The sequence below is a fragment of the Musa acuminata genome, chromosome BXJ3-8 (assembly GCF_036884655.1).
Source record: "Musa acuminata AAA Group cultivar baxijiao chromosome BXJ3-8, Cavendish_Baxijiao_AAA, whole genome shotgun sequence".
Classification (NCBI taxonomy): Eukaryota; Viridiplantae; Streptophyta; class Magnoliopsida; order Zingiberales; family Musaceae; genus Musa; species Musa acuminata.
In genome coordinates, this window is record NC_088356.1 from 46282233 (window position 1) to 46302006 (window position 19774).

Sequence of the window (19774 nt, forward strand, 5' to 3'; positions counted from 1 at the left end):
TCGGACATTTTTGCGGCCAAGCCCAAGAGCAAGTTGTACTGATGCTCGTAAGTATAGGCACGCGCGTATATAATCTTCTCTTCCGCAGACACACAACGTTTATAACAAGAACAAATAAAGATTAATTATCTTTTACTTATCATCAAGGTTTTCAAAATAATTTTGAGGATAAAAAGTAAAGGTACATAGCCTTACATTGTCGAGAACGGCACCCGCATCCATTCCAAATCTCTCCGCGATGGGAACGATCCGATCTGGACGGCTTGAAATCCATTAAGGCTAAATTTATATGTAAAAATTTATAATTCATCACAAAATTATTATCCTACAAGATAAGGATACAATGTCCCCTCGGTATCAATGTAGGCGACCTTCCCGTTTCCGCCGTGCATTTGGATGGGTAGCTGTGGAATACAAACACGAGTGGGTTCATAGATCTTATTATCTCAATCATTACAAATAATTGCTTTTCGCGCACCTGTGTGGAGACGCAGAGGGTATGAGCCAACTGAGTTTTCCCCGATCTGTTGGATCGTCGATAAACGATCACAATTCGAGTCTAATATAATTAATTTTAAAAAATAATTAAGCATTAGACTGAGAATTTTCTGACCGGAATTCTCCAAATGCCTCTGTTATTGAAAGCGTCTCGATCCCACCTATTTGATTTCGAATAGATTATGTGTTTAGATTAACATTCGGAAGGTCTATGATTGTACAGTAACCGTTCGATATTGATCAAATGGCTCTGATTTTTTTTTTTTAAAAGGATTTTGTTTTTGAATCTTACCGCCAAGTAGTTCATCCAAAGCTTGGCTCCCCGTCGTAATTCGAACCACCGCCTTCCTCTGGTAAAAAGAGAGAAGTAATGAGGAAAGGGAGGGGGACGAAATATCAGCACGAGATCAAAGCCGTTATATCTTCATCGAACGGATCGTAACATATCTTACCCTCAGAAGCAGATCGCTCCCGGTAACGTATCCCATGTTCTGCGACCGTGAAAGCAGAGGAACAAAATGCAGATCAAATGTATCAGAAGAACGCCGCAAGTTACGAAGATTGAACAAATGTTGGATCGAAGGATGGGAGCTTCTTACCACGAGCTTCTCGGCGGCCTCGCAGATCTTATCTACCTTGGCTTCGGATAATCCCTTGATTCCCGTCAAGCTCTGCGAAAGGTCAAGACCCACAAAACTGATAGTGATAGGTTTGCTCGGTGTCTCCAAGGATCCTTTGGATACCTAGCACGAAGAGGAGAACAAACCTTCTTGGTGTGCATCATGAGGCCGTTGCAGGTGTAGATTCCTGCGTCCTGCAGCTTCTTGATGTCGCCCGCGTTGATGCCTTGCACAATTACTGCAGCGATCCCATGGATCGAGAAAGCGAGAAATTCCTAAAGAACTAATCCCAGATTCCATAGATCTAAGAGCAAACCGTCTTATAAACATGGATCGACTTATAAGGAGATCAGATCGAACGATCAAACGTGAAATATCAATCGGATATAACCCCTTAATTATCCAATCTATTAGCATCAAGACCGGAGCATATGATCTGAAATCAAAACCCTGAACAGGTTCATGAGAAGCGAAACAGAAGCGAACTTATGACAGAAAAAAACAAATGCGAGACGACGAGCCGAGAGATACTTACGTTTGTCGATGGGCTCGAAGCAATCATCTTCCTCGTCTTCCTCCCGCTCCAGCAGCTGCAGCTGGCCTTGCTCTTCGAATCTGGGAGCCATCAGACAGCGATTCAAAGAGATTGGTATCCCTCGACGGATCAGAAACCAAGAAGAGGAAGGAGAGGAGGATAGGAGAGATCTATTAACTTGAGGTCGATCATCTTGGCTTCTCGAATTTTGAAATCACAGCGCGCGCGAAAGGAGAGCGAGAAGCTTCCAATCTGGACTCCGCTCAACCTTCCGATACTTATAGCCTCGGACTCGGTGGCTCTTCCTCGAACGAGTTAATCCCAAGTCTCTCGAGTCCGGAGCTTCCGTTCTCATCACTGCTCGAAATTGAGTTGATCGTAACCCAACGGTTAAATTGCATCATTGTCTTTTATTATTTTTTATTTTTATAAGTCAAAAAATTTTGCTGCATATTTGTTAATAGAAAAAAATGTAATATAGAAAACTCTTCTCTTAATTTGAAATTTTAAAGAATACCATTCTTGATGAGAAATATTTTTTAATCATTATTTTAAATATATTTTAAAGATTCTTAATTTTATCTCCTAGATATCAGCTACCTAATAAAAATATATCATTATAATTATTTAAATCATTGATAGGGAATATTATGACAACAAATCCCAACTCACCAATTGATCACTACATAAATGCTAATGTGGAAGATGAGGATCGAGTCATCCTCGTGAAAAAATGACATGGAGGCAGTTATAACATATCAGTCCTGTGGATAATAGTCCACGGGTCAATCAGACTAGCCCTATTAGCCTCTATGGTCAACTATCCACGGGAGATTGTTTAAGCTTGTGCACCCCCCTTCTCGATTGACTTCCATAGATTATTATATAGTCTACGGGAGGCTATTCAGGCATATAGCCCTCGTAGATGAAATGCTAGAAGGAGGGCGTTATAACCTTTACAGATGAATGGGGAGTCGTTCAAGCCTATCACCCCCTTTGGACTAAACGCCAGGAGGAGAGTGTTACGATTGTTACAAGTGATTCCCTCGATTGATTAGGTACAAAAATCGGACATCTATCTAAAAAATTCAATTTACACTACATAATATGTAAAAAGCTAATTTGAATGTCGGAGGGATCGATTTGAGAAACTCCCTCTGATGTCAATCTTTGTGCAGGAGCCCACCAACGAGTTGGATTCCATCTTGGCCTAACCTCGAGCTCTTGAAAGTCACTCGAAGATCTTCTCAAAGCCACCTTGGACACGTTAGTGCCCCGTCAACTGCCTCGCAAGACTATCATACGGGTTCCTCAAACACCCTCGCATCTTCGGATCTGGACCGAATCGAATTGACTCACAATCGATGATACTCTTCCCACAACAATCATATGATGGTTTGTATATAAAATTAGTCAGGAAAATTGAATCAAATCGATCCACATGATATTATTATATTAAAATATTTGTATTTATCCACCTATCTATCATAATGTCTCAGTTTTGCTTGATGTTACTTCTCAAGAAGTATTTTAGGTACAAGCTCTTGAAGTTTGATACAGAATCTAGTGATGTAGTTGTAGAAAGAAGTATGAACCCTGTATTGTCGCAAAACATTAGATTTAGGATTAAAAAAGAGGTGAGAAGGGAATTAAAGAGCACAAAGTTGAAACATAACTTGGTCCTTGCTTCAAAAGACAATATGACTCTGATCAATCTTTACCTTACATAAACATGGCTGAAGCTAATATATGAAAAATTCAGAATTGTGGTTAATTCCTGAAACACACAAGTTAAGCTGATGTGAGTAAATTGTACCTAAAATGATGAAATAGATATTTTTTGGTTATTGCCTCGTTCCATAATTATATTTTTTTGATCCCCGACATCATTATAATTTGGTTATTCTCTAAGAGTATATTTATAAAAGTAAAATGCTCATGACCAAATGAAGCATCAACCAATTAAAAAATCCGATGAATGGGGTAGCTATCTTTTGAGCATGCTTTATTAAGATCGATATAGTCAATATATATTCTCCGGTTGCCATTAGATTTTCTAATAAGTACATTGTTGGCAAGTCATTAGGGGCACTATACTTAGGCAATGAATCATGCTCCTAACTAATTGCTCTCTAATGATCAGGCGTAAACTTACGAGGCCTTTGCTTCATTGGTTGCTCATCGAGAGAAATATTTAAGTGATGTTGACATACATTAGGGTTGATTCCTGGTATGCTCCTTGACAACCATATGAACACCTTAGTATTCTTCTAGGGGAAATTATTGAGTTGCACCTTCCTCTCCTCAGGAAGGATTGCTTCGACCATGATGGTTCGATCAAGTCGGGCTTTGTCTAGGGGCACTTCAATCAATGGCTCCAATCGACTTGAGATGTGGGATGAACTTGGCAATAATTCAAGGGTCCATAGGTGGTGCCTCAGGTCTAGCTTTCTTTGGTAGAGATACCATTGTCAAGTAGATATGCTCGACTCTTTTGGGTTGCTTCTCGACTTTCTGGTGTCAGTTCTTCTTGGGAACTTTTATCACCATTTGGTAAGTCAACACCATAGCCCTCAGTTTATTTAGTGTGAGTCAGCCTATAATCGCATCGTATGTTGAGGGAATATTCATCATCATGAACTTAGTCAATATTATTTTGGAGTAGCACTCATCTCTAAATATGACATGCACTAGAGGGGAGATGGAGTTGCCAATAAACCATATCAGTAAAGAAGTCATTGAAGTAAGGTCATTAATTGATAGCCCAAGTTTTCAGAAAACATTAAAGTAAAAAATGTCGATAAGACTACCTGTGTCGATCATGACCCTTTTCACCTAAACATTAATCACCCTCGTAAAGACCACCAAGGCATTATCATAATTTAAGTCGAGCTATTCTGCCTCTTCCACCTTAAAAGTTATCTTCAGATCACCCTTCATCATCGAATGTTTTTCAATAGTAGCTCAGGCATAAGACTTATAACATAAGAAAATGTACCACCTAAGGTAGGTCTACTATTAATGATATTAATTTATTTCTCCACTAGCACTTTAGGTCGGGACGAGGGTTCTCAGTACTTTAGAACAAACCACCTAAGGTGCCCTAATTGTATGAGTTTTTCAATATGCTCTTTTCAAACACGATATTATTCAATGTCGTGGCCATGATGATCTTAGTAGAATTGATAGTACTTGGACTTGTCTCTTTTTGCTAATGGGTCTTTATTGGGTTGGGTCTCATGAGAGTTTATTCTTGGAAAATTTGGTTATAGTCATATTTAGAGGGGTCAGCTCGGGTATTATGTGAGGTAATTCAGGTCGTTCATTTCTTCTTCATCCCAATGACCTCGAGGTTAAGGCAGATTATGGTCGCTCCTACTTTAGCCTCTTGCATGACTCCTCACGCTTGTTTGAGCCTAATGCCCCAGGTACAATTATCAGTAGCTTTTCTATCAACAACAATAAAAGATAGGAGGGCCTTAGCCCCATTATTAATATCTATATTATGAGTGATGGATAGGCATCTATTATACTTCATATCTCATTTGTGAACTGAGGAACGAAGCCTACGAGTATTTCTTCCTCTCTTATTTAAGCTCAAAGAGTATTGTTGCTAAAGGTTGAGGGCGTATGTTCTCAAAGAAGTGAAGTTCAAACTCTATCACCACCTAAGCAAAAGAGTAAATGGAAAATGACTTTAAGCAAGCATATTGTCGGATCTCTTAACATGGTCGGGAAAGTGTGACACATTAAGGCATCTAAGATATTATATAATGATATTTAGACATAGAACGTTGCAATGTACTCCATCGAGTCGATTCTACCATTGAACCTTCCAAGGATAGGAGACGGAAGTTTACTGGAATTGATTCCTCCTAGATTTTTTTGATGAATAACGATCAACTCGATATGAGGTAGACTAGTGCCTTCCTTTTGATTGTTAAAACTCTCATTGCATCTCCTCCAAATATTAGACCATCTACCATAGTTAGATTTGCAATGAATCCTCTATCAAGTTTGTTAATTAGGTCTTGGATTCAAGTAGGGCAAAGTGAGGGTGGTACAATTCATTGAATTTCACGGTTGGAGATATTGGCACCGCGTTGAGTCAGGGAATCTCAACGGGTACCAATGGCAATGGAGCTAGGGATTATGGCGAGTTAGTGATATTACCTATTAGACCAGTTAGGGTAAAAGTAGAGCGATGACTTATATCATGTTTGTTAACATCTGTACTTATTGAGTGAGGTCTAAAAATACCTCAATGGGGACTAGGAGGTAGCCTAAGGTTACCCCTAGGAGAAAAGACCCAAGTCGTTGAATAGGTGCCAATATCATATCGAAGTTTGCATTGAGGTAGATGCACCAATGTGCGAAAATGGTGAATGTTGTCCCCTTTGGTTGAAAGTATAATGGGTCAAGGGTAATACATCTTCGTTCCAATGTTTATTAAGAGAATTAATGGGTGAGTGTTCTTGCGACATCGAGCTATCTTTCTAACTCCAAAAATGTTATAGGAAGATATCATTAATAACCGAGTCAGCATGATATGGTTAAAACTCGTATGTATAGGGTTATCCGAGGTGCCTCTGATGTGGATATATCAAGCTCTCAAGGTGATTGTCCGAGATGCCTCAAAGGTGAAAATGTCGAGCTCTCGAGGAGGTCATCCAATGTGTCACTTGTATGAAGATCGAGATCGGGAGAAGTTTCTGTGTTGGTCTATCTGATGCCTAAGTTAGTAACTTGAGATATATGAGTACAATCGTCAATGATAAAAAAGTAATCCTATAACTATATTAAAATTACGCTTTTATATATGATATTGAATGAACGATATATTATGTGAAATATTATTCAGGGATAGTTTTTAATCATCTTTAACAATCCGAAACACGTGATATCCATAACTATTTATCTGATATCCACATAAGTAGATAGGTAACCCATAACTATTTGTCTGATATCCGAAACATGTTTCTAATCATCTTTAACAAAAGTAAAAAATAATCCATAACTATTTGTCTGATATCCACATAATTAGATAGGTAAAAAATAACTTTACTATCCTTCTTTCAGCCTAGATGTTATACGAAAAATACGTGTCATTCTATAATAATATTCTCCCTATCAAGCTGTTTTTCCATGAAAAATTAGCTAAATAGCAGTTGTAACGTTCAGATAGATACAAGTTCTATTCTACGATTAAGCTAGATGTGATTCATCATATGCTTTCTCACATCTGAGGCACTGCCAAATAGAAGAAAACAAACTTTGATGGTGGATAGAGCAGTCACTTTTGTGAATCACATAACCTGAAATATAATTTTTTTTGAGAAAAAATATGTCTTTCTTTTTCATTAATTCAAGTGGCAAGCATTGACAGCTACTCCTGAACTGGCTTCAACCTCACCACCCTTTCTTTCTCTTCCACCGGTAAAGTTCCTTTTAATTATCACACTCCAAATCTGCGAGCTTTTGCATTAAGCCATTGCTGTGGCGACACAAAGCTGAGTCGAGGCAGCCTACGGAAGTGACAGTGGACATTTGGACGAGTATTTTAGAGGATACGTGAAGAAGGTGGGAGCGGTAGTGCCGATAGTGCAGTCCTGACATGGAAGCGGCATCCACATCCGGAGTCGAGTCCCGCACCTGCTTCGCACGTGAAGCTATTTATGAAAAACCATAAATAGATGGCTTATTTGAAAAATATTAAAATATAAAAAAGTATATAAAAAAAAGTATTTTTTTTAATTTACCTTCACAAGTTATATGGTCACTTATGTTTCGTAATATATTTATTAACTTTGGATGTATTTATATGCAATGGATTATGACTACTCTGTTTCATGATATAGATATGTGTTTTTCTAGTAAGGTAAGTAAAACTCAATTAAATTTAAAGTAAATAAAAATAATATTTTTTTTTCATTAATTTTATTTGCTCTGTTGTTTCACTCAAAATTGAGTACTTCTGATCGACGTCAAACCACAATTGCAGTCAAAGCCGAAGCATCCATCTCGAGTCGTCACTTAAGCCTTTAAATAGAATGATCGACGGAGACAATGGGCAAGATATTATTGTCAAGTATGCTTCTAATGATTCATTCAATTCACCTAAGATAGGAAGTAAATTATATATGTTGAGCCACCTGCGATCTAAGCTTTGCATGGGCTGCTGGTCAAACCTAGGCATTACCGTGTCCCTCTCGATGAACCTCTGTCTTCGCTTTGTCTTACCTTAATCATGAGAAGGTCCACCATTGGACTTCTTCTTCGTCCTCTTCTTCTTCTTCGCCATCAAAGAAACATCCAAGGAAAAGAAAGAGAGGCAGCAACATTAAAAAAGTACCCAAGTGCAGATAAGTACTCACGACACGATCACCTCCTCCGTCCACGTTCATCCCCGCTAACAGTTCCGGTTTCGCCAGAATGAACCTGCCCGCCGTGCCCGTCGAGGTTCGTTGCTCCTACTCTTAGGCATTAAACTATATATATACGCCAAGTTGGACACGCTGTAATCCCCACCCGAATCCAAATCTATTAGAAGAGCCGGGGCGATAGAAGGGGGGGAAAAGATCTCATTTTTCCTCCAGCAATGGCTTCCATGGCCGCCTTCATCGCCGTCATAGCCCCAAATTCTCTCCACTCGATCTCCAATCCTCTTAGGCCGCAGCTCCCTGCTCGCCTCCGCCGCGCGCTGCCCCCACCCGCCCCCGTCCCCGTCCCCTTCGCCATCGGCAAAGGCCGGAGCACTGCCCTCCGCCGCGGCGCCGCTGCCGCCTCCTGCAGCCTGATCGAACCCGACGGCGGCACGCTGGTGGACCTCGTTGCGCGGGAGGGCCCGGCGAGGGAGGCGCTCCGCCGGGATGCGGCGCGGTGCCCGCAGATCAAGCTCTCGAGGATCGATCTCGAGTGGGTGCACGTGCTCAGCGAAGGGTGGGCGAGCCCGCTTTGCGGGTTCATGAGGGAAGCTGAGTTCCTCCAAACACTTCATTTCAACTGTCTTCGCCTCGGAGACGGGTCCATCGCCAACATGTCGGTCCCGATAGTGCTCGCGATCGACGACGCCCAGAAACGGGCCATTGGCGACCGCCGCAGGATCGCGCTTGTTGACGCCCGGGACAAGCCGGTCGCCATCTTGAGCGAGTAAGTAAATTTCGCTTCTTTTACCTCTGTATGTAGGAAAAGAGTTGTCAGTTACTATAATAATGTGATTTGTGTTGGCCGACATTCCTTGATTGATATTAGTTGATGGTTAACTGTGGTGGGAATGCATGATTACTTATCGGAGTCAGTAGTCGTCTCTTTTCTTTTGCCTCTATAATTTTGAAGCATTACGGTGACAGTCTCTTCAGTGTTATTATTGGGTGTGTCTTCCATTGAAGTTTTGTTGTCCTTTTGTGATGTCTTAGAAGTTGACAGCACTTAAATTCGTGTTACATTAGTCGATAATTACCTGTGATTGTAGATAATAACTAGGCTTTGTTGCTTTATTAGTTAAATTATCGTACCTTGGTAAATCGATGGATTGTTCAAATTTGATCTTGCCTTTTTACATGGTGACAGTGCCATTGTGCCTTCTTCATTCATGCAAAATCCATTGATTCTGGGAGGGCAGTAGATTGATTTGTTTTGCTTTATTAATTTAGCTTAGATGTATTGTTTGATGCCAAGGTTCGTTAATAATAATTTAATTTTGATCTGCACTGGTGGTCTTTGTTCTAATGACACATTGACTAATAATACATCCAGTTGATAAGAGTACTACGAATAAAGAAATGCTTACTCATCAAAAACACAATTGCATCGTCGAGTAAGGATTCCTAGGTCCAGATTTCAGAATTGTTTACTATTAGTTAAAGTTTGCTTTTTTACGCTGAGAATATCTAATGACGTCGGGAACCTGTCGACACTAGGGATTCACTCATACAATGGGTATTTTGGGACACTTACAAGCCAGCCAGCGACATACATAAATTTTGTAAACTATGAATGACTCATGGAATGAAACTTGTATAATATTTCTATTCATTGTGAAACTATAATAGTGCTGTTTCTTGCAATTGTAACCTTTTCTTTCTATATAACAAAATGATTCTTTGAGGCTGAAGGCCAAATAATGCAGCTTGAGAATTTTTTTTTTTCTATTTTTGAGGGTATACCAAATTTGCACCTTTTTCATCGTGCTTGCAATGCCAAGTCCGACTCATCTAGTTATGCATTCTGTAGAAGCTGTTTCATGATGACTACTTAGTGTCATAAGAGTTTGAAATTGACAAAAAGTAGCCTGCTTTTTTCATTAGTTACGTTCATAAAAATTATGCTGTTTCCTGCCTCTATTACTTGTTCTTTGCCTCATTGTTTCTCTTCTTTTACATTTTCAATCAATCTTCAAATAAAACTAATATGCGGTTTTGGCACACTCTAATACTTATCTTTCGATATCAAATAAGGTGCCTAATGCTACCCTATTACCTTTGTCAAACACTAGTCACCAGCGACTTAATATTGATTGACAATTCACTGGTTTTTGTAATAGGCTGCATTTGACAAGGCTGTTCTGTCAATCTTGTTTATCATAGCCCATTAATTTATGCATATTCCGACATTATTTTAGATTTTTAGGAACCTTGTTGATTGTGTTTTGAAGCATTGAGATCTACAAGCATAACAAAGAAGAACGCATTGCAAGAACATGGGGAACAACAGCTCCTGGGCTGCCATATGTCGAGGAAGCAATAACAAATGCTGGAAACTGGCTAATTGGTGGAGACTTAGAGGTTATAGAACGAATTAAGTACAATGATGGTCTTGATAAATACCGCCTATCGCCAGCTGAACTCCGTGAAGAATTTTCTAGGCGCAATGCAGATGCAGTATTTGCCTTCCAGCTGCGCAATCCCGTACATAATGGCCATGCCTTGCTTATGACAGACACTCGTAGATGCCTTCTTGAAATGGGCTACAAAAACCCAATTCTTTTGCTTCATCCCTTGGGAGGCTATACGAAAGCGGATGATGTACCCCTTCATTGGAGAATGAAGCAACATGAGAAGGTTATTACTAATACAACTACCATATATTTTTCCTTATGATAATATGCACATCATCCAGGGTCTTTTTCTTTTTCATTTATCTTCCTGTAGAATTCCATACTCAAATGTTTGTACCCTGTAGCAGTCTTGGCATATATCCTTCTAGATACTAGGTTATGCATCTCTGTCCCCACACACACGTTATCTGAAATTTAAATCATGCCTTTGTAGCTATATATATATGCTTACCCCTTTGCAACTTTGGTATTCATAGGTTCTCGAGGATGGTGTTCTTAACCCGGAGACTACCGTTGTTGCGATTTTCCCTTCCCCCATGCACTATGCTGGCCCAACTGAAGTTCAATGGCATGCAAAATCACGCATAAATGCTGGTGCAAATTTCTACATTGTGGGCAGGGACCCAGCAGGTATGAGTCACCCAATAGAGAAAAGGGACCTTTATGATGCTGACCATGGGAAGAAGGTGCTCAGTATGGCTCCAGGTCTCGAAAGGCTTAACATCCTACCGTTCAAGGTATTTCAAACGCTTGAGAAATTTCAGTTTGATGATTTGCTTAAGTAGCTGTATGGTCTTTTCGAGATTAAGCTTTTTTTTTCTTCTCCTGAATTAGATACATAGCTTTACTGCCTACACTAGATTTAAGGATAACGGAGACAAAATACAATTCCAAATGTAAAACCCTTGCTTGATCCATATGGATCAGAGGTTAAGCTGAAATAAAGGAAAACGTTTTCATAGTTGGAAAACTTGGTGGAAGCTTAATCCTGTTACAAGCTATTCTTGACACTACATTTATAAGCTTTTACAACCATGTTTATCCCTTTTTTTCACTTGTACATTATATGGTACCTGTTAATACCGACATTGTGTTGTTTATGTATCACATGCTAGGCCTCAGCATGACCCGTTAGTTTATTTCGTTGTAGGAGTTCGGTATGATATAGATCATTAGGTGATCTATGATTTGGGAAACCTAGTAGAAACTTTTAACTGTTTCATAGGCTTTCTGCATTGATGTCATTGTTTGATAAACTACAAGTGGCCCTATTGTTATATTCTGAAATCTATGGAATTACCTACCTATCTTCACCAATTCCTTCACTTGTTCCTTTTAACAATGCATCCTTTACTGCTGATTAATGCAACACAACAGATTTAATGCTTCGAGTATCTTGGGGATCGATGTGGGTTCTAAGCATTTGTTTCTTGATACAAATTTAGGTAGCTGCCTATGACAAGAAGCAGAAGAAAATGGCTTTCTTTGATCCATCCAGACATCAGGATTTTCTTTTCATCTCCGGTACAAAGGTAAATTCTGTTTTGCTGGGGAACATGCTAATCAACACCATATAGAACTGCTTTTGAGGTAGCATTGTTAATACGCTAAATTCTTCTTGTAGATGCGGACTCTCGCAAAGAACAGAGAGAATCCACCAGATGGCTTTATGTGCTCGGGTGGATGGGACGTATTGGTCGAGTATTATGATAGCGTGGCTCCACAGGGAGCCAACAAATTCCGCGAAGCTGTTCCGGCTTGAACCGAGAAAGGTTGCTCATCAAGCAGCATATTGGTTCTCCGTGTATGATAAAGAAGTGGCTGAAACCCTGTACTAATTGCAATGTGTGTACGTACTTTGTATGCAATAATTCCTTGTGTGTGCAAGCGTGACGATGAAGAACTTGATGAAGCTGTGAACTGTTACCACAGCATGTATGTACAGACTCTGCATTCACTGACTTACGTGTGCTGTGTGAAGCAATGGCTGCAATAAAATGTGTACAAACACCGATATCCATTGCAACATTCGTGTCGTTTTGTTGCATGAAGTTTATGGGAACTGATCGAGACCGTGACGAGCTAAAATGTCACGAGGTATATATTCTGCATGTGAAATTACGAGAATCGACTCGAGTTCTTAACAAGAGCTATAAATGCTGATTCTGCTACAGTGATCTTACCGCAGGAGGAACCTGGAAAAGCTCGCTCGATTCAAGTCATAGCAATATCAACCATCGATCAAACTGCAGTTGTATATCATCCGTCTCGACCAAAAAAATGTGTAACCAGTCTCTTCCCTATGACTGCTTGCTGATGACAACAGACAAACAAACACACGAGACACCGATCATGGTTATCACTCTGGATATGTATGATTGTATGACGAAGAAGAAGAGAAAGGAGCGATTTGGTCTGTCGTTTACGGTGCGTCGTCGAGCGGTCTGCGAACCGCGCGGAGCTGCAGGGAGTTTTCGAAGCAGTGGTCGAAGCCGTAGTGCGGGTGCGTCTCGCGCCATGTCTCTTGCTGCACATGCGTGTCCCAGTGCTCGCCGCTGCTGCTCTTGCCGTACTTGTGAACCCACCCGGTGCCGTTGTGCTGCTCCCCCCAGGTGCGGTTCCACCGCTCCCCCCCGTGCCGCCCTTCCCACCACGTCTCCCCCTGCTTCACCCCGTGGCCGTTCCGGTGGAAGTGCTCGTCCCACTTGTCCCCCCATTTCGACCACCCATCGCCTTCCCACCGCTCCGCCCACTTGTCCGTGTACTTCATGCTGCCACCTCTACCGTCGTACTTCTCCCCCCATCTGCAGAAAACAACATCGGATCATCATGGTGCAATCACGAGGTTCTCTTACGACATCAAACGAGGCGAATCAAATACCTCTCGTGCCAAACGTGAGCATGGCCAGCTTGCAATGGTGTCCTGGGGTCGATGCAGCACCACTTATGGGCCCATTTTTCAGCTTGCCCGGAAGCATCATAGTGTTCCCACCACTTCTCTTGCCACTCCTCGCCCTCGACGTTCTTCCCCCATTTGTCCGCCGTCTTTTCCATATGGATTAGCCCAATCCTCGTGTCCTGCAAAGCCAAAAGACACACGTTTCACCACTTCAGAAATCCTAACCCATGCTCGATGAATATGCTCAATTGCGGTCATGAGGGCAATCCATGTCTTTCTTCTTCTAAACTACCAAAATAAACCAGGAAAAAAGGGTAGATATATTCTCACCTCCCACATCGATTCCTTCCAAAATTCACGCCAAACGTTTCCAAACGCATCACGTCCAGACTTCTCCGAACCGAGCTCTTTGTATTCATACTCATCAGCAGCCTCCCAAAATTTGTCTTCCCACTCGACAGTTCTGTCTGCGCTCACACCCCGAGTCAATGTCCACCTGCAAGTCACCCCATCAGGTCTTTGTTCTATTCCTGTCTCTCTCCACCACTTTGAACCATCCGGATTAACACCATGATCTGATTCTTCATTGCTCTTGCCGAGAGCTTCGGCGGCCTCAGCTGCATTTCTTGAGAATAGCTCATCGACCTTTTTCTCCTCTGCTGCAGTAGACAGCTCCTCTGTCGTGCATGTTTCCACTTTATCAACCTCTACGAGGGACTGAAGTGGAGGAAGAGGAGGATTGTGTTTGACTTCAGATAATGTGCTCTCTAGAGGGATTGCTAGAAACTCTGTAGACTTCTCCTTTTCGATCACGGAATGGGATGGATATGGTTGTGAGTTTAGTTTCCGTGCAGACTTGAGGCCAGTGCCATCGCCGATTGGTTCTCTCTGGCTGTCTGAAGGAGGTGACCATGACCAAAAATCCGGGCCAGGAGATCCATTTTGTGCATTTCCTGATTGATAGAACTCTGAATGTTCTTTCTGCAATCCTGATTCAAAGGAAGAATTCTAGTAAAAGCAATCACCAGTCCAAGTTTCTGCTTTACATTAGATATGGCTCAAGTGGCGGAAAATGAACGTTGTCATCATCTGTTACACGTAGTAGCAAAGAAGAGAAACAATCTACATCAAGCTATCATTATCGTATCAGGGAAAATCCATATTCAAATGTTGGTGATAGAATGCATGTAATGAACAGCAACTGTGACTCTCCAATCCAGCCCCAAGCTACAAGTGGGGGTGTTGGAGGATAGTTGCAATGGTATTTAGGGCTAGTTAAGCATTTTGGGCAACATGACGACATGTCTATCAAGTTATCAGGTCCAAAATTCCAACGCAATTGGACTACTCACATATCATATACTAGGGATATTGATTCATTAACCTGCAGAAGTGATACCTATATGTCAAGTGTGCATATGCCACTGGAGAAATGAAGAAGATGTGAAGCACAAAATGATGTATTGTAAACCACAGTGTTGTGTTGTCAATGTAAAACATTGCTTATGAAGAGTTGGAAGTGCTTCTACATGTGAATTATGCCTTCTTACAAGAAATATTCCCGAGACTTGAAAGAACAGAGTTGCAAGAATGCAATCTTGCTGAACTAGGAAACATGCAGACTAAATTTTCAGTGATGAAGAGAGACATCATTCGTTATTACAGGAAAAAAGATGTGCAAATACTGAGATGAGGAACTAATTCTTGATTGTTTATCGATTAATCCCAAGAAAGTGCAAGGAACGAATCTTTAATGGTGCAACCCAGTCGAAGCAGAAAGGGCGGCGGGGTTACGCACCTTGTTGAGTCGGAGACGCGTCGGGGGGCTCCGAGGCGGCGGGGGGAGGGGACTTGTCGAGGAGGGCGCGGGCGGCGGCGATGGCCGCGGCGGCCCGGTCGATGACCTGGAGCCGCTGGATCCGGTCCCGCTCCTCCGTGGGAACCTGGAGGAGCTTGTTGAAGTGCTCCGTCTTCGCCTCTAGCGACGGCTCCACGCTCCCGCCTTCGCCCCCCTCGGCGGCGATCCGACGTGACGCCAGGACGCGGCGCTCGCGCTCCATGGCCTTCTTCCACATGTCCAGGTAGGAGCTGCCATCGGGGCCGGCGGCTGTTGCGGCGCACCGCGGTCTCCGCCCGCCGCGCCAGGGCGCAGCAGGGAGGAGACCGCTGCGAAGGTTGGCGCGGGCGCAGGCGCTAAGTTGCACCGACATCGTCAAGAATTGGTGGAGGAGTTGGGGAATGCCACAGAATGGTCTTCTTATAGAGGGAAAAATATTCGATCTTAAGTTTCTGGGGTTCGTTATAATCCGTAACTACTTTCTTTAATGCCAACGGAAAAGTTCATGCTTTGCTTGGGATCGAAGGGAGGGAGCGATGCGTCGTTCGCTTTCTGTTGGCTCTCTCAACTTACCCGCACTCGTGAGTTGGAGCGAGCGAGTTGGGCTTTGGGCTTCGTTATCCGAGAGCGGTGCGAAGTTGCCACGTGGAGGTTCCTACGCCGTTGGTCGGCTGCTTCCTGCGCAGCCCTCACAAAACCACGTACCATTCTCGGGGGATGTGATACTTACCATATGCTTAATCGTGATTGATTATATTAACTGCGCTGCAGAATATATTATGGAAAGGATTAAGGGCCCGACTTATAAAATTGTTTCAAATAATTTAGGAAACAAATAAGAAGTGAACTTAATTATTAAATTATTTATTTACATTAAATTTTTTTAGATCAAGTTATTATTTTTTAGGACATTTGCTGGACTAGTTAATATCAATTTCACTCTTTAGCACACTTAGTTGTGAGCTTTCCTATCTCGATTTAAAAATAATTTAAACTACTGATATTATCAATTTACTGTAGCAGAATCAACATTTATGAAATTTCCTCCAACCTCGTTCTTCACCAAATCAAAAGATATATCATTCCAATAAATCCAAATGAGTTAGCCGCTCGTCAGAGCGAACAAGCTTTTATTTGCTTGTGCGGGTTGGGCCCTATTCTCCGATTACATCGATCAAACCGGAACGTCACTACTTATCGGGGATCGAGTACCGGAGTTCTCGCTCCGTTGCTCCTCCACTATTATGGAATCATAACAAACCATGTGCATGTCAAGATGGTACTGGTTGAAAGCAGGTGAAGGGACGTTCTAATGGTGCACACGACGTGTTTGTGGTAATTATTCTCATTAAAGTTGGGGCGGGGTCCAAACGAACTCGGGAAGAGCAGCAGCGACATCGCTCTTTGATGGCAGAGCGGAGGACGTCACGGTGGTAGCCCCACCGCATCTGCGGACTTGTACAGCTTTGCACCCGCAACAGGGGCAACAACATGTGCTGCCACCTCTCCCTTTCGAGGCCTCCCACCACCGTTCGAACTACCGTTACATCACAACTACCGTTCGAACTAACAGCACGCAAGCCTTACCGCCTGTTCTCCATCGCCACGAACATGTTGCCTCCGTTTCCCTTTCAGAAGACGAGCTTGCGGCGGGGGAGAAGGGGACGGCGCTCTGCCGCGCAGCCGGCGTCGGCGAGGTCGCGGATGGTCTCGGCAACGAGGTCCTTGAAGATCAGCCGCTCGATGTGGAGGACGGCGTCGGACATCTCGGCGGCCGGCTGGGCCCACCCGTCGGCGCGCCCCGCGGCGATGTCCTTCCGCACGGCCCCGCACGCGGCCCCCTCGTGGTCATCCGCGGCCTCCTGCACCCGGACGCGTCGGAACTCCGCCCACACCTTCGGCAGCGCTTCCTCCTCTCCCCCGGCGCGCGAGAAGGCGTCCCAGGGCGACACGTGGCGCTTGCGTTCCAGGATCTCGGCCACGGTGTCGAAGACGAGGCGGTGGTGGAGGCAAGCGGTCTTGGACTTGTCGGGGGCCTGGCGGCGGCATCGGCGCTTCTCCAGGATCGCGTACACGGCGTCGGAGGCGTCGCCGTAGCGGTCGGACGCGCGGAGGACGTCGCGTACGTAAGCGTAATCCTCGTCCGCCATGTCGGGCCCATCGACTCCGCACCCATGATTCGTCGACGCCGCGGAAGACCAATGCTCCTCTTCCCAGTCGTCCGCCACTTGATCTGCGGACCAGATTGCATCAAGTTCCGCAAATATCAAGCAAAAAGGGTCCGTCCTGATTAAATCTAAAGCAGGAAAAGCCGCAGTCTATTAAAGAAAGCGAAATAGACAGGTGGTCTTGCCAGGTTGGCCACAGCTGGGCGGAGAGAAGGGCGGGGAGTTGGTTTCGTTACACTACCTTTGAAGTCGATGGAGCGCTTGGCGAGGGGCGAAGGCGAGGGTGAGACCTCCTCGCCGAGGTAGGACAACGAGTCGAGCACCGACACGGGGCTCGGCTGCTGGTCCGTCGCGGTGTCCTGCTCCGCCCCCGTGAACGCCGCAATGCTATGTAGTAGCTTGTCGCACCGCTCCAATAACCTTCGCCCCGATCTCTGCAAATGCATCGCCCGTCCTCCAATTAACAAATCATGTCCAAAAAGAACAATGCCAAAAGACTTGTATTTATGAGGAGAAACAAGCAGCAGTACTAGTCGATGTTGTTATACTACCTCGAAGTCTAATTGAGGGGAGGCACAGATGCTACTCCCAGAAATGATAGTTGTGGCGTCGTCCTCTGCCGGCGGGCAAACCCTCTCCCTAGGTGACGCATCCGCCGTTGGCCTCCGGCTCCTCGGCGATCGGACGGCCAGCGGATCCGGTCCCGTCCTCTTTGGACTCGACCTTGGAGAACTGACGGTCGACATTCTCCGCTGGGGCTGCGCGCTCTTCTGGGCCACCGCATTTAAATGTCTCCTCTGCACCGGCGAGCTCGGGCTCTCGGGCGACCTAAGCGCTCGATTCCTCCGCTCGTTTCCTCCCTTGATGCTCCGATCGACCGTCCCCCGCTCGCGGCGGACTGGCGGAGCACTCTGGCGACAGGAGCCGGGTCTGGGCGGCAGCGGCTCGCTCCACGGACGCTGCGGTGGCTTCGAAGCCGGCTTCATGATGACGATCGGGGCGTCGCTGGGGATCTGGCTCTGGTAATCGTAGATGAGAGTTCGATGGCCGGTGGCGCTGCTATCACGGGGTTTGGAATGGAGAAGCCCCCTCAAATGGAGCGCCTCCAGGATTTGTTTCAGAGTGTCCAAATCCCTCGCCGGTTCGTCGATTCCTCGCATCCTTAGCCGCTTCTCGATCTCGATATAGAGAGTTCCTGACTGCTTAGGCTCCGGGAAGAAGTCCTCCGCATCGAAGAAGCTTTTCCGGTGGAGCGGCGGGAGAGAGTTCGTTCTTGGCGTCGGCTCGAGCTTCTTTGTCTCATTGAGCCTGAACTGGGCCAGATTCACCGTCTTAAAGAACTCCTTGGTGGAGATCGGGGCGGCCTCGCATGGCAATGGCGGCCTCTTGTGGAATGAGCCCGCGTCCATGAACCCGTAGTACGACGGGTCTCTCCGAACCCGGGACTCGGAGGCAGATCGCCGGAGTTCAGCCAGGTCCAACTCTGTTCTACAGACGCCGCCGACGCTGGGCAGGGCGTCGAGCCCCATTAGCCGCACGACGACACTTGGGGAACGACGCTGCTCGTCCGCCGCCTCAGAAGCGTCAGACTGGTCCCCGGAGGGGACCGGAACAGCCGTCCGGATCTCCCGGGGGCGGAGCTTGCCCTTTGCGTCGACCACCGCGCGGCTGTCGAGAGAGAGCCTTGGACCTTCGCGGAGCCTCCAGGTGGTCCTCGCCCCGTCCTTGGCCTCGAAGACCGGGAATGGCAGCGGAAGCGTCCGCTGCCCCGGCGTCTCCGCCGCGGCGCGGTTCTCCGAGCAGGCCTCTGGCGACGACGGCGGCGGGTGGCTCTCCTTCAAGAACGACGAGGACGAAGCCTCCGATCTCTCGGACGGCGACGTCGATCCGGCAGTCTGATACAAGCCATCCGACCATCAGAAAGGCAGCCAAAAAAACATGAATCACATGTTTTAACTCCAACATTCTCACCGAGCAGGTGGCGAGGCGGCGGGTGGAGTAGTGGCGCCTTCCGGGGAGGACGTGGTGGCGGTCGAATATCTGGAGGAACCCAGCCATGCACCCCATCTGCCTGTCGATCTGCCGCTCGAGGCGCTGCTCCTGGGCTACCCCATTGCCGACGCCGGGCGTCATCTTCCTCCGCTTTCTCCGGCGACCTTCTCAGGTCAGATCTCGGCCACTCTTCCTACCTCCAACTCCTCTGCTCCCAAACTCAGCTGCACCCTTTTCGCGCACACACACATGCAACGCTTGTGCGCAGCCTTTATTCATCGCAACTCCCGCTGAAGTGCTTTTAGAGACCAGAGCTCGACAACCAAATGACGTTACTGCCCCTAGTGATTCCCTATAATGCCCAACGCATCCCCGTTCTTGGGCGCGAT

General features: G+C 45.1%; 4 protein-coding genes across 4 annotated transcripts in view; 1 reads left to right on the forward strand and 3 right to left on the reverse strand.

Annotated features, from left to right (window-relative positions):
- LOC135644714 (meiotic recombination protein DMC1 homolog) overlaps positions 1 to 1871 on the reverse strand; it is a 3067-nt gene extending 1196 nt beyond the window's left edge. The window contains exons 1-10 of the mRNA XM_065162571.1: positions 1654 to 1871; positions 1265 to 1356; positions 1098 to 1169; positions 951 to 989; positions 791 to 848; positions 614 to 659; positions 479 to 524; positions 343 to 404; positions 196 to 262; positions 1 to 74 (exon numbers count right to left, since the gene is read on the reverse strand). The exon at positions 1 to 74 is cut by the window's left edge and continues 19 nt beyond it. Of these exons, the coding sequence (XP_065018643.1) occupies positions 1 to 74; positions 196 to 262; positions 343 to 404; positions 479 to 524; positions 614 to 659; positions 791 to 848; positions 951 to 989; positions 1098 to 1169; positions 1265 to 1356; positions 1654 to 1744 (647 nt within the window). The 5' untranslated portion in view covers positions 1745 to 1871. The remainder of the gene's footprint in view (positions 75 to 195; positions 263 to 342; positions 405 to 478; positions 525 to 613; positions 660 to 790; positions 849 to 950; positions 990 to 1097; positions 1170 to 1264; positions 1357 to 1653) is intronic.
- Positions 1872 to 8070: 6199 nt separating this feature from the next.
- On the forward strand, positions 8071 to 12517 carry LOC135644526 (ATP sulfurylase 1, chloroplastic-like). Its single transcript, XM_065162176.1, has 6 exons — positions 8071 to 8112; positions 8201 to 8802; positions 10307 to 10712; positions 10966 to 11226; positions 11935 to 12021; positions 12114 to 12517. The coding sequence occupies exons 1-6, from the start codon at positions 8086 to 8088 to the stop codon at positions 12249 to 12251; spliced, it is 1521 nt and encodes a 506-aa protein (XP_065018248.1). The 5' UTR covers positions 8071 to 8085; the 3' UTR covers positions 12252 to 12517.
- A 209-nt stretch (positions 12518 to 12726) lies between these two features.
- LOC103996491 (protein LIKE EARLY STARVATION, chloroplastic) lies at positions 12727 to 15648 on the reverse strand. The gene is made up of 4 exons (XM_009417412.3): positions 15187 to 15648; positions 13719 to 14377; positions 13371 to 13567; positions 12727 to 13293 (listed from the first exon to the last, which is right to left on the reverse strand). The coding sequence occupies exons 1-4, from the start codon at positions 15596 to 15598 to the stop codon at positions 12912 to 12914; spliced, it is 1650 nt and encodes a 549-aa protein (XP_009415687.2). The 5' UTR covers positions 15599 to 15648; the 3' UTR covers positions 12727 to 12911.
- Positions 15649 to 16522: 874 nt separating this feature from the next.
- Positions 16523 to 19667, reverse strand: LOC103996155 (protein LONGIFOLIA 2-like). The gene is made up of 4 exons (XM_009417008.3): positions 19365 to 19667; positions 17945 to 19288; positions 17635 to 17827; positions 16523 to 17458 (listed from the first exon to the last, which is right to left on the reverse strand). The coding sequence occupies exons 1-4, from the start codon at positions 19524 to 19526 to the stop codon at positions 16857 to 16859; spliced, it is 2301 nt and encodes a 766-aa protein (XP_009415283.2). The 5' UTR covers positions 19527 to 19667; the 3' UTR covers positions 16523 to 16856.
- Positions 19668 to 19774: the final 107 nt, after the last annotated feature.

Coding starts and splice junctions, on each gene's coding strand:
- LOC135644526 (XM_065162176.1), top strand. CDS start 8,086: ATGAACCTGCCCGCCGTGCCCGTCGAG. Junction 8,113..8,200: donor TGCCCGCCGTGCCCGTCGAG/GTTCGTTGCTCC, acceptor CAAATCTATTAG/AAGAGCCGGGGCGATAGAAG. Junction 11,227..11,934: donor TTAACATCCTACCGTTCAAG/GTATTTCAAACG, acceptor ATACAAATTTAG/GTAGCTGCCTATGACAAGAA.
- LOC103996491 (XM_009417412.3), bottom strand. CDS start 15,598: ATGTCGGTGCAACTTAGCGCCTGCGCCCGCGCCAACCTTCGCAGCGGT. Junction 13,568..13,718: donor GGAAGGAATCGATGTGGGAG/GTGAGAATATAT, acceptor TTGGCTTTGCAG/GACACGAGGATTGGGCTAAT. Junction 13,294..13,370: donor GCTCACGTTTGGCACGAGAG/GTATTTGATTCG, acceptor TGTTTTCTGCAG/ATGGGGGGAGAAGTACGACG.
- LOC103996155 (XM_009417008.3), bottom strand. CDS start 19,526: ATGACGCCCGGCGTCGGCAATGGGGTAGCCCAGGAGCAGCGCCTCGAG. Junction 17,828..17,944: donor CCCCTCAATTAGACTTCGAG/GTAGTATAACAA, acceptor ATGCATTTGCAG/AGATCGGGGCGAAGGTTATT. Junction 17,459..17,634: donor GCGCTCCATCGACTTCAAAG/GTAGTGTAACGA, acceptor TCTGGTCCGCAG/ATCAAGTGGCGGACGACTGG.